Here is a 12,374-nt window from a genome sequence, read left to right as displayed (position 1 = left end):
TTACAAATTCAACATATGATACAAATTGATAGATTTACAGCACATTGAATAAAACTGTGCAGCCATAGAAAGTAAGAAAATCTGAAATTTACTGTCCCATTCCTACTGAGATTCTGTATGTCTTCATATTCCTTGGGATCTTAAGGTGGAAAATAAGTGGGATCCTCCCTACTGCATGCATTTTTGTGACTCCAGGAGAAGTAGATATGCTCCCCCAGCAATCCACAGAAATATTACAGGTTGCTGCCATGCAGGGCTTTCCACAATCGTCATTCTCCAGCCCCATAAGACGTAGGAACAGAAGTAGGCCATTCAGCCCATTGAGTCTGCTTTGCCATTCAATGAGGTCATGGCTGATCTGATAATCCTCAACTCCACTTTCCTGCCTTTTCTACCCTTGATTCCCTTACTGATTAAAAACCTGTCTGTCTCAGCCTTGAATATACTTAACGACCCAGCCTCTATAGCCCTTGGCGGTAAAGAATTCCACAGATTCACTACCCTCTGAGAGAAGAAATTTCTCCTTATCTCTGTCTTAGATGGGCGCCCCCTTACTCTGAGATTATGCCCTCTGGTCCTAGACTCTCCCACAAGGGGAAACAACCTTTCAGCATCTACCCTGTCAAGCCCCCTTAGAATCTTATATGTTTCAATAAGGTTGCCTCTCATTCTTCTAAACTCCAGTGAGTACAGGCCCAACCTACTCAACCTCTCCTCATAAGAAAATCCCTCCATCCCCGTGATCAACCTAGTGAACCTTCTCAGGACTGCCTCCAATGCCAGTGTATCTTTCCCTAGATAAGGAGACCAAAACTGTTCACAGCATTCTAGGTGTGGCCTAACTAGTGCCTTGTGTAGTTTTAGCAAGACTTCCCTACTTTTATACTCCATTTCTTTTGAAATAAAGGCAAACATTCCATTTGCCTTCCCTATTACCTGCTGAACTTGTGTGCTAGCCTTTTGGGATTCATGCACGAGGAGCCCCCAAATCCCTCTGTGCTGCAGCTTTCTTCAGTCTTTCTCCATTTAAATAATATTCAGCTCCTCTATTCTTTCTGCCAAAGTGCATAACCTCACGCTTTCCCACATTATATTCTATCTGCCATGTTTTTGCCCACTCACTTAACCTGTCTATATTCCTCTGTAGACTCTTTGTGTCATCCTCACCACTTGCCTTCCCACCTATTTTTGTGTCATTCACAACTTGGTGATAGTACATTTACTTCCCTTATCTAAGTCATTAATATATATCATAAATAATTATGGGCCTGGCACTGATCCCTGTGGCACTCCACTAGTTACAGATTGCCATCCTGAAAATGCCGCACTTATCCCAACTCTCTGTCTTCTGTTAGTTAGCTAATCCTCTATCCATGCTAATATACTATCCCCAACACCATGGGCTCTTATCTTATTAAGTAGTCTTATGTGTGGTACCTTATCAAATGCCTTTTGGAAATCCAAATATATTACATCTACTGGTTTTTCTTTAGCTACCCTGCTTGTTACCTCCTCAAAGAATTCTAATAAATTTGTCAAGCTTGTTTTCCTCTTCATGAAGCCATGCTGACTGGCCTATAGTTACCTGTTTTTGAATTGCCTCCCTTTTTGAATAAGGGCGTTACATTGGCAGTTTTCCAATCCTCTGGGGCTTTTCCTGAATCTAAGGATTCTTCGAAGATTACTACCAGTGCATCCACTATCTGTGTAGCTACTTCCTTTAATATCCTCGGATGCAACCTATCATTCCAGGGGATTTATTAGCCTTTAGCCCCATTAGTTTTCCTAGTACTTTTTCTGTAGCGATAGTTATTGTATTTATTTCCTCCCCCACTTTTGCCCCTTGATTATTTAGTATTTTTGGAATGCTATTAGTGTCTTCTACCATGAAGACTGATGCAATGTATTTATTCAACTCCTCTGCCGTTTCTTGGTTCCCCATTATTATTTCTCCAGCCTCATTCTCTGAGGGGCCTATGTTCACTTTGGCCTCTCTCTTCCTTTTCATATATTCAAAGAAGCTCTTACTGTCTGTTTTTATATTACTTACTCGTTTACCTCAAAGTTTATTTTCCCCTCCCTCTTTATTAATTTTTTGGTCATCTTTTGCTGGTTTTTAAAACTTTCCCAATCCCCTGGTTTACCACTAACCTCTGCTACATAGTATGTTTTTTTCTTTCAATCCTTAACTCCCTTCATTAACCATGGTTGGTTTATCCCCTTCCTACAATCCTTCTTCCTCACTGGGATATATCTTTGTTGTGAGTCATGAACTATTTTCTTAATCATCTCCCATTGTTCATTAACCGTCTTTTCTGCTAAACCCCTTTTCCAGTCCACTCCAGCCAACCCTCATTCCTTTGTAATTACCCTTATTTAAATTTAGCACAGTTGTTTATGACCCAAGTTTCTCACTCTCAAACTGAATGCTTTATGGTCATGTTATGGTCACTGTTCTCTAGGGGATCTTTACTCTGAGGTCATTTATCAAATCTGCCTCATTATACATTACCAGATTCAAAAGAGCCTGATCCCTGGTTGGTTCCATAACATCGGAAGTGGTGACATAGTGGTATTGTCACTTACTGGGGAACCTGGGTTCAAATCTCACCATGGCAGATGGTGAAATTTGGATTCAATAAAAATCTGGAATTAAAGGTCTGGTGATGACCATTGTTTGTAAAAACCCATCTAGTTCACAAATGTCATATTGTATGTTTTTTTCCTTTCAATCTTTAACTTCCTTGGTTAACAATGGTTGGTTCATCCCCTTCTTCACTGGGATATATCGTCGTTGTGACTCATGAACGATTATCTTAAACGTCTACCATTGTTCATGTGACTCCAGACCTACAGCAATGTGGTTGACTCTTAAATGCCCTCTGAACAGACAGTTTGGGATGGGCAATAAATGCTGGCCTAGCCAGCGACGCCCACATTCCATGAATGAATAAAAAAAAACATGGTTCTTGGAAACTGTCCCAAATTCTTGCCAATTTGATTTTCCTAATCTACATGAAGATTACACCCATGTACTGCCTTTTTTACATGCCCTCATTATCTCCTGATTTATTTTCTGTCCTACAGTATAGCTACTGTTAGGGGGCCTATAGACTACTCTCACCAGTGTCTTCTTCCCCTTGTTAGTTCTTACCTCAACCCATATTATTCTACATCTTCCAATCCAAGATAATTTCTTGCTTTCGTACTTATTTCACCTCATACTAATAAAGCTACCCGATACCCTTTCCTTCCTGCCTGTCCTTCCTGTCACATACCGCTGAATATTTAGTTCCCAGCTTTGAACTCCTTGTAACCATGTCTCCATAATGGCTATAAGATCACACCCATTAGCCTCTATTTGTGCCGTTAACTCATTTATTTTGTTCCGAACATTAATTGCATTTAAGTAAAGAGCGATTAATTTTGCCTTTTTACATTCTTTACCCCTTTGACCCTATTTGCTGTTGTTTTTTACGTTTGTACGCTCTGTTCCCTTCCTGTCACACTCGGGGTATCATTACCTAAATAGCTGCCCTGCAATGCTGCCATATCCTTTTGCTTTGTAAGTGTACGTATCCCCTCTCCAGAACCCTCCCCTCTCTATTTAGTTTAAAGCCCTCTCTGCAGCCCAAGTTATTCGATTCGCCAGGACCCTGGTCTCAGCATGGGTCAAGTGAAGGCCATCCCACTGGAACAGCTCCCTTCTACCCTAGTACTGGTGCCAGTGCCCCATGAACTGAAACTCATTCCTCCCACACCAATCTTTGAGTCACGCATTTAACTCCTTAACTTTATATACCCTATGACAGTTTGCCCATGGCTCAGGTAGTAATCCCGAGATTATTACCTTAGAGGTTCTGCTTTCTAATTTATCTCCTAACTGTTCAAATTCTTTCACCAGAGCCTCCTTTCTACTCCTATCAATGTAGTTGGAACCAATGTGGACGACGACAACTGGATCCCTCCCCTCCCACTCCAAGTTCCTCTCCAGCCCTGAGGAGATGTCCTTAACCTTAGCGCCAGGCAGGCAACACAGCCTTCAGGACTCACACTCACGGCTGCAGAGAACGGTATCAATCCCCATAATTATGCTGTCCCCTACCACCAGTTTCCTATTTTCTCCCCCTACTCGAATGGCTCCCTGTACCATGGTGCCATGGTCAGTTCTCTCATCCTCCCTGCAGTCCCCGCTCTCGTCCACACAGCTTGCAAGAACCTTGTAACTGTTGGACAGCTGCAGGGGCCGAGGCTCCTCGAATGCTACCCGCTGGGTCCCCATACCTGCTTCACCTGCGGTCACACCCTCCTGTCGCTGATCACAGACCAACTTTGAATGACCTAATCTGCGGGGTGTCACTGCCTCCTGGAGCAAAGTGTCCAGGTAACTTTCCCCTTCCCTGACGTGGCGCAATGTCTGCAGCTCGGGCTCCAGCTCCTCAACTCGGATCCGAAGTTCCTCCAGCTGCAAACACTTACTCCAGATGTGTTCGCTCTGGATCACCTTGAAGCACTCAACTCCTGCACAGTATTGTAAGTGGGACTAAGTTGGCTACTTATATAAGTTGGCTCCTAACATAAAAGGCCTAAATGAGTCACTTAATGAGGATCCAGTTTCACCTGGTTCTTAATTAAACTGCTGTTTCACTGGAACCCTTGAAAAAACCCGGCTTAAGGCTGGCAACTACAGAATTTAAACTGTAGGTTTCAGTTTAATGCCAACTACAAACTAAATTAGGTTTGTATAAAATAAAAATTTAGACTTTCTTACCCAACAACTGCATGCACTCAGTCCTCGCGCGCGCAGTCCTGAGCACGCGCTCAGTCTCCCTGCTCTTCATGCTCTTTTTTAAATGGTCTCCTCGCTCTCTGTGCCCTTTTTTAAATAGTCTCCTCGCTCTCCACGCTCTTTTTTAAATGAAATCTTCCCACTCTCTGCGCTCTTTCTAAAATGATCTCCGCGCTCTTTTTTAAATCAAGTCTCCTCGCTCTCCGTGTTCTTTATAAAATGCCTCCTGTGTAACTGCTGTCTGACCTCAGTGCCCACAGTGACGACCTACGCTCTCCCACTTCCACCCCCACTAACCAGCCCACCACCTTTCTGCAGTCGGTTCTGGGACATAGCTACCTGCCTGATGGTTACTTGAGATCCATTTCACCTGATGTTGCACCAGCCTGGAGCTAGTGAGCTGCAGCAGGATATTCGTACAGGGCGTTTAGTTTCCCAGTGACAAGTTAATGTGGTCTTGCCCTCAATGTCTCAGACCTCGCGCCAGCAAGAACAAGTGGGTGATCCACCTTGTGCCTGCTCATTCCATGTCTGAAATTAACATCCACCCCTTGGTCTCATGTTCTAGATTTTGTTCTTCACCAGAATATAAAATAACATACCACATCTACACTGGTATTTCCAGCGAGGAGAAAGTAAAAAAGTGGCACTTAAAAGTTGATAGCTTTTTTCCATGGTTTCCTCCAGCTCTTCTGCTGAAATTAAGGCAATTGAGTGGGAGAAGCCCTGGAGAAATACATCCCTAGGAGTCTAGTAGAGCAAGAAAACATTGTGTATCCAGGTAGAATGAGATATTCATGGGTTTTGATGTATTGGCATCGTTAGTGCAAAAAGAAAGTTCCAAGCATAACCGTCAACTTCACCTAATCAAGGATAATAATTTTGTTGCTTGCTTTATGCTATCAATTTTAGAATATTGTACACATCTAAATATTGTAAATTCACTATCGTTGCAATGAAGAGAAATTTACATTCCAATGTCAAAGGATAATTTTTCTAAATGGGCTGAGTGATTAATAGCAGTACACTGCACACGAAACCAATTAGGATTGTACACAAATTGCATTCATCTAAACCTAGCAGTAGCATGTGTATGTGAACTTAGATGCAGTGTGTCCTACAATTTCTCAAGGTATGAAATCTTGCCACCTGATACAAGTTGTAAATTTGAAACAATTCAATTAAATAACCGGACCTAAAATCCAACATTTAATTATTTTATATATTCAAAAGACTAATGCTTATTGTTAAGATAGAGTGTACCAATTTTATCAACAAGCTTCAGAAAAGTTTTAAGCATTTTAAAGTGACTCTCAACATAATTGCTTTTGAGAAAATTGACATTTATTTTGTTGTTTTGTACATTGAGTGTTAAAAAAGAAAAACGTCATGATATCCTGTATTGTTTCAGGGATTCTCCAAGGATATAAAAGTTCCAAAAGTCAAGTATGTTGGTTATATTAAAGACTATGAAGGTGCCACTCTGATGGGCTGTGAACTGAATCCACGGATTCCATACACTGAATTCTCTGTGATCATAAAGAAACAGAAAGAGGTGACCGCTTGCCTATTTTTGCTGACATTTGACTTCTGACTAGTTAGTAAGAAGTGTTTTTCCCCATCTCCTTATAAGGCAGGCAGTTAAATTATCCATTTTTAAGGACAAAAACCTGTAATTATTTTGTTGTACTGCCCCCTTATATTAAGTACATAAAAAATTAATAATTAGAAAAAATATACTATTCATCAGATAAAAGCATTTTCCTATTATTAAATTTTGCCATTATCGAAGAAAGAAAATCTTGTATTTATACAGCACTTTGCACAGCCACTGGACATCTCAAAGCGCTTTGCAGCCAATGAAGTACTTTTTGAAATGTGGGAGAGAATTTTTCCTATGGCGGGCGGGCTGGTGAGGGTGGGCACAGTGCCGATTGCTGCCCGCGATCAGCTGCACGCCACCATTTTACGCAGGTGGGCCAATTAAGGCCCGCCCAGCATTATGCGTGGCCGGTAGCGCTCTGCACTACCTGTGCGGGCAGGGGGAGGAGGGAGAGTCGGGGCCTGCACTGTTTCACGCATGCACATGAAAGAGCGCAACAATCTCCCTGAGGCACAGAACTGCCTCAGGGAGATTGAATGGATTATAAAACTTTTGAATAAATAAAGTAAAAATTTATTTAAACATGTTCCCTCATGTGACAGTGTCACATGAGCTGGGACATGTTTATGAAGTTTGGAAAATTTATTTGTTTATTTTATAAAAGCTTCAGGAAACCTCATCCCACCCGTGGATGGGACTTCCTGAAAAACGCAAAGGCCGCTTGGGCTTTTCGCCTGCCCGCCAACCTTAAGGTGGGACAGGCAGCGTTCTTAACAAGTTCAATTACTTTTTAAATGGCCTTAATAGGCCATTGACATTTCAGCGGGCGCACAGCTGCCTCTGGCGCGCGCCTGACATCATCACCATCATTTTACATGTCGGCGTGTCAGGCCCATCCCCACACACTGCCGGCAAAATTCTACCCGTGGTCACTGTTGTAATGCAGGAAACTTTTGCAGAACTTAACTTCTCCTTCCTAAAATGTTTAAAATGTTGACAACTGATTATACAGATTTTGTTTTCCAGTAATTTATCACTAGTCATTACTCAATTCACTTCCAATGATTATGCCATACTCTTCCTATTGATGCAGCCATCCTTTTCTGTTTTTCTGTCACATCTGCCTTGTAACTCCACATTCCGCAGCAAAGCTCCTGAAAAGCGCTCCTTTCTTCATAACCAGGGTTATCCTGTGACAATGCTTAATTAGGTGCCTTTGCTCTCAATCCTTGTCCCTGTTACACCAATGCCATCACTCCCAACCTTGTCATCCCTTTCCATTCCACCAGCCCCTGCATTGACGAGGTCATATCCCACCTCTTAAAACAAAAGCCCCTTTCCTTCCCCCTCTTCTATCTAGAATTCTTTTATTCATTTTTTCACCACCCTTTTTCTAGCACCATGCACTGAAAGTGCAGCAGATATACCAGCCATCCAATCACTTACCATTGTACAAGGTCTCAGGCATTCCTTCTCTGGTCTAATATACCGTATTCACTATTCACAGTGTTGTTCTCCACAATGGGGAGGCCAAATGCAGCTTAGGAAACCTCTTTGACAAACACCTCGCCCCTGTTATTTACACAGTCAGGGAGATAATAGGGGAGCGCGGGAGAAACCCAACAAGGTCAGAGGTGGAGAGATTCTGCTAAATGTAATGGCAGGATCACGTTATACACTGTGACTGTTCCAGTCTGAAATGCTTTGGAGCAAGTCATTTCTGGATTTCACAATTTACTGAATTATAGAATAATGTTAGAATGCCTTACCACAAGTGTGGGAACTGGAAAACACCATAGATATAAATATTTACCTGAAATATAAAACAGTGGTAAACATTTTAACCAGTGATAAAAATTGTTTTACTTATGCAAATGCTGCACCTTCCTAGTTTCTGCTCCTGAAGTGCAGTACTAAGGTGATGCTGGGTCTGCTCAAAACCCAGACAACTGGTGTTTCTGAACAATGGGTACCTGGACTGGAGAGGATACAATGTGATTTTTTTTCTTTCAGGCAGCCTGGCCAACACATGGGAAAATCAACAATAGGAGGCAGCAATTGTGGGGGCTTTGGGATGGTTACAAGCAATTGGGATCAGGCATCAGTTCGGGGTTATTCAGGAAATCACAGGGCAGGCATCAGTTGTGGGTGGGTGTGGGATTGGCATCAGACTTCAAATCGGGACTGGGAGGTTTGGGGAGATTGCCAATCATGCCAGGGTTAGGGAGAGGCTGTGTACAGCAGAAGAGAAGCTAAAGATTTGTTTGATGGGCCAGCAGAGCACTCCAATGCCCCTTGGCTCAGGAGCGCTTTGAAAAGCACTTAGCTTCTGCAACCAGCTGCTCCCATCTCCATTTTGCTGCTGGATTTCCTGGTCACTGGGAAACCCAGCCGTCAACTGTTAAATTTAAATCGAGCTCCCATTTTCACTATGGGAACCTGATTTAAATATATTGAAATGTCCTGCCTCTCGGAATAATGACAAGAAGTGCATAAGTATTGGGTTGGGGAATTGTTCTCCTTTATTCAGGTTTAAGCTCCTTACCCCTGTTCTGGGGTGGGATTAACATCATGGCTCTCCTTTCTGTCAGCACATATGACTCTGATCTTCCTGTGATTTTAAGTCCCCTTTCTCATTCCAACTCTTACATTCTGTCTTCGATCTTCCAACTGAATAATTTCTCCTGATCACTCACCTAGAGATCAGGTTAGACCTCTAACCTGAAATTCAGACCCTATCTATATCTACCATTTTTCTTTAGCAAAAGTACAGAAGCTGTGGATGGAAGGAAATGTGGGATGATACTGTTTTATTGGAGTTGCGGCGGGGGGGAGGGATCTCATTATTTGCACATGTTTTTGCTCTTCTTATACCTCTTCATTGTCTCACTAAGATGATATCTCATCAGGTTCCTGCCACTCGATTAGGCAGATGGTAGGTAAATTTAATCCATTAATTTCCTCTTAGTGATCAGCATTTCTGTTGTCACTTTCCCTGGCCCCTACCTTTTTTCTTAATGTCGCCCTACAAAGGGACTCGTTTGTCTTTCAGTTCAATTCTGAAGAAGAGCAACACCCATAGTATTAACTTGTCTTTTCTCTGTATAGATGTTGATGAACCTGCTGGGCATTTCCAACATTTCCCCTTTATTGTGTCATTGTTACTGAATGTTTTCCTGGTGGCCTTTGAGAGCGCAGTAGATAAAAGAACTGTACAAGCTATTTCTTATCCCTATTTATCATGCTGCTTCTCTTTTTTTTAAGATCATAAAAAAGTTGATAGAAAGAAAACAAGCACAAATTCGAAAGGTGTACCCAGGACTCTCCTGCTTTAAAGAAGGAGTGCGACAGATTCCTATTGAAAGTATACCTGGAATAAGTAAGCAACCTAGCACAGGTTTGAAGTATTTCCACTACTCTTTATAACAATGCATCCTTATGATGCACCTAATGCTGATCTTTAAAATTGAATATAATTTTAATGGACTTGAGCTGATTGACTGATTTAATTTATCTACAGAGGAATCTGGTTGGAAACCTAGTGGAAAAGAAAGAGGGTAAGTCTGTTTTTAAAAAGTAGGTGTAGCTGTACGGGATGATGTCTTTTTAGTAGATTGTGCAGAAGCAGGATCGTATTGCGATAAGATATGCTAAATGGCTTTAAGATTAGATTAGTTTTGGATGAATTAAAATTTTCTTCAGTTGACCACAAAGAGCAAAGCCAGCATTTTTGGTCCTGTGCATAAACGCTGCTTCACCCCACTACTCCATTCTCATCCCTAGCCAGTCATTCATTTGAACCAGACTGTGTAAAACTATGGTGTTCTGTTTATCATGAGCAATCCTTCATATCAAGGATGATTCTTCCTTATGGGTGGCTGTGTTTAAGTGAAATGTCAGTGTTGGCTGTGGGTTTGCAAATGGCTTATGAGCCCTAACTTTGCCTTATAGGCTTTCCCACAGTGAGGACATTGGCTGTCGATCAGTATAAGTGGTGACAGATTGTTGGCTTGAGCAGCTGCTGTCTCTTTCCATTCTCTCTCAGTGCCTGCTCTTGTTGATTGGAAGTCTTGACACCAGTTTTGATGATGGATTGCCATTTTGGTTGCAATAGGGCATTTGCTTCCCATGTTGATGTTAGTAGAGCAGACTTCATGCAGGCTTTAAGAATATCTTTGAAATATTTCCTTAGGGCCCTGTGTGTACAGGCTCCCAGGCATAGCTCTGAGTAGGGCACCTGTTTGGGCAGCCTTGAGTTGGGCATTCTGATGACATATCCCTTCCATCTCAGCTGGTGTGAGATTATTATGGTCTGTCAAAGATGGCAGGATTCTCCTCAAAGACATGGACAGTATCAACACCTACTGGAAAGAGCACTTTGTAGAACTACTCATTCAGAACTCCACGATGGACATGCACCTGCTACAGAACCTGACAGAACATGCAATCAGAAGTGAACTGGGCATTGATCCAACGCTCGATGTGATAACTGCTGTTAAGCAGTTGAAAAAGTGAAGCTCCTTGCCCTGACAATATTCCTATGGAAGTACTGAAACATGGCGGAGACATACTGATCTCTCGGATACATGCCTTATTTGAGAAGATTGGCAGAATGAAGCATGTCATGATTATCACGACCGAGAAGGAAGGAGACAAGCTGAACTGTAGCAACTACAGGGGTATAGCATTGTTCTTAATTTTTGGCAAAATCCTAGCTAGGTTTCCTTTTAATCACCTCTCACCAATTGCAGAGAAGGTCCTTCCAGAGTCCCAGGGTGGCCTGCGACAATCCAGAGGAACAACTTAGATGATCTTCACTGCCAATTTCAGGAAAAGAGCAAAGAACAAAGCATGGCTTTCTTCAATCTCACAAAAGCCTTTGACTTGGGAAAATCGAACTGCCTTTTGAAAGATGCTACAGCAAAATGGATGCCCAGCTAAGTTCGCAAACATGTTCTGTCTCCTGCATGACAATATGCAAATAACAATATAAGCAGTAGGTCCACTACAGATCCTTCCCTTGTCAAACCAGGCATCAAACAGGGGAGTGTCATTGCACTAGCACTATTTTCAATCTTATATATGACCATACGAATTAGGAGCAGGGGTAGACCACTTGGCCCCTTGAGCCTACTCTGCCATTGAATAAGGTGATCTGATTGTAACCTCAACTCCACATTCCCACCTACCCCCGATAACCTTTGACCCCCTTGTTTATCAAGAATCTATCTAGCTCTGCCTTAAAAATATTCAGATTCTGCTTCCACCGCCTTTTGACGAAGAGAGTTCCAAAGAGTCAAAACCCTCTGAGAGAAAATTTTTTTTCCTTCTCTGTCTTAAATGGGTGACCCCTTATTTTTAAACAGTGACCCCACCACCCCCCCTAGTTCTAGATTCCCTCACAAGAAGAAACCTCCTTTCCATATCCCCCCCTCAGGATCTTATATGTCTCAATCAGTCACCTCTGACTCTTTTAAACTCCAGCGGACACAAGCCTTGCCTGTCCAACCTTTCCTCATAGGACAACCCTCCTTTCCAGGTATTCGTCTAGTAAACCTTCTCTGAACTGCTTCCAATACATTTCCATCCTTCCTAAAATAAAGAGACCAGTACTGTACACGGTACTCCAGATGTGGGGCAGATTCATCCCAGATTTGCACTGAGTGCAATAGCGAGCAAGAAAAAGGACATTTTACCTGCCAGCCACAATTGCGGCTTTTTGTGCTGTATCGTCCCAATCCCATCTTATTAACCATGCAGCCACAGAAAACACGCCGTCTCGCTGGCAGGCGACCTCTGAATTGCCTGCCATGCCATTACCTTGCCATTCCCTCACTCAGGATGCCATATCTAAACTGCAGCTGCCCACATAGTTCTCAATGTTTACAGTCCAGGATTGCTCCAGTGAATACATGGACCTGAAAGCCAAGAAGAGTTCAGTGACCCATCACTGGAATGCTTTTTGGAGGTCCGCCGTGATGT

General features: G+C 42.5%; 1 protein-coding gene across 2 annotated transcripts in view; it reads left to right on the top strand.

Annotated features, from left to right (window-relative positions):
- kat2b (K(lysine) acetyltransferase 2B) overlaps nt 1–12,374 on the top strand; it is a 104,081-nt gene that overhangs the window by 70,082 nt on the left and 21,625 nt on the right. Inside the window, exons 13-15 of one of the 2 annotated variants that reach the window (XM_078538507.1) lie at nt 6,201–6,344; nt 9,657–9,771; nt 9,913–9,949. In XM_078538507.1, the coding sequence (XP_078394633.1) occupies nt 6,201–6,344; nt 9,657–9,771; nt 9,913–9,949 (296 nt within the window). Of the gene's footprint in view, nt 1–6,200; nt 6,345–9,656; nt 9,790–9,912; nt 9,950–12,374 lie in introns of both variants that reach the window. The other variant, XM_078538508.1, reaches the window with a different exon arrangement.

This window comes from Cetorhinus maximus, chromosome 3, assembly GCF_964194155.1.
Source record: "Cetorhinus maximus chromosome 3, sCetMax3.hap1.1, whole genome shotgun sequence".
Taxonomy (NCBI): Eukaryota; Metazoa; Chordata; class Chondrichthyes; order Lamniformes; family Cetorhinidae; genus Cetorhinus; species Cetorhinus maximus.
The sequence above is the reverse complement of the archived record's forward strand: the minus strand, read 5'-3'. Positions and strand labels throughout refer to the sequence as shown.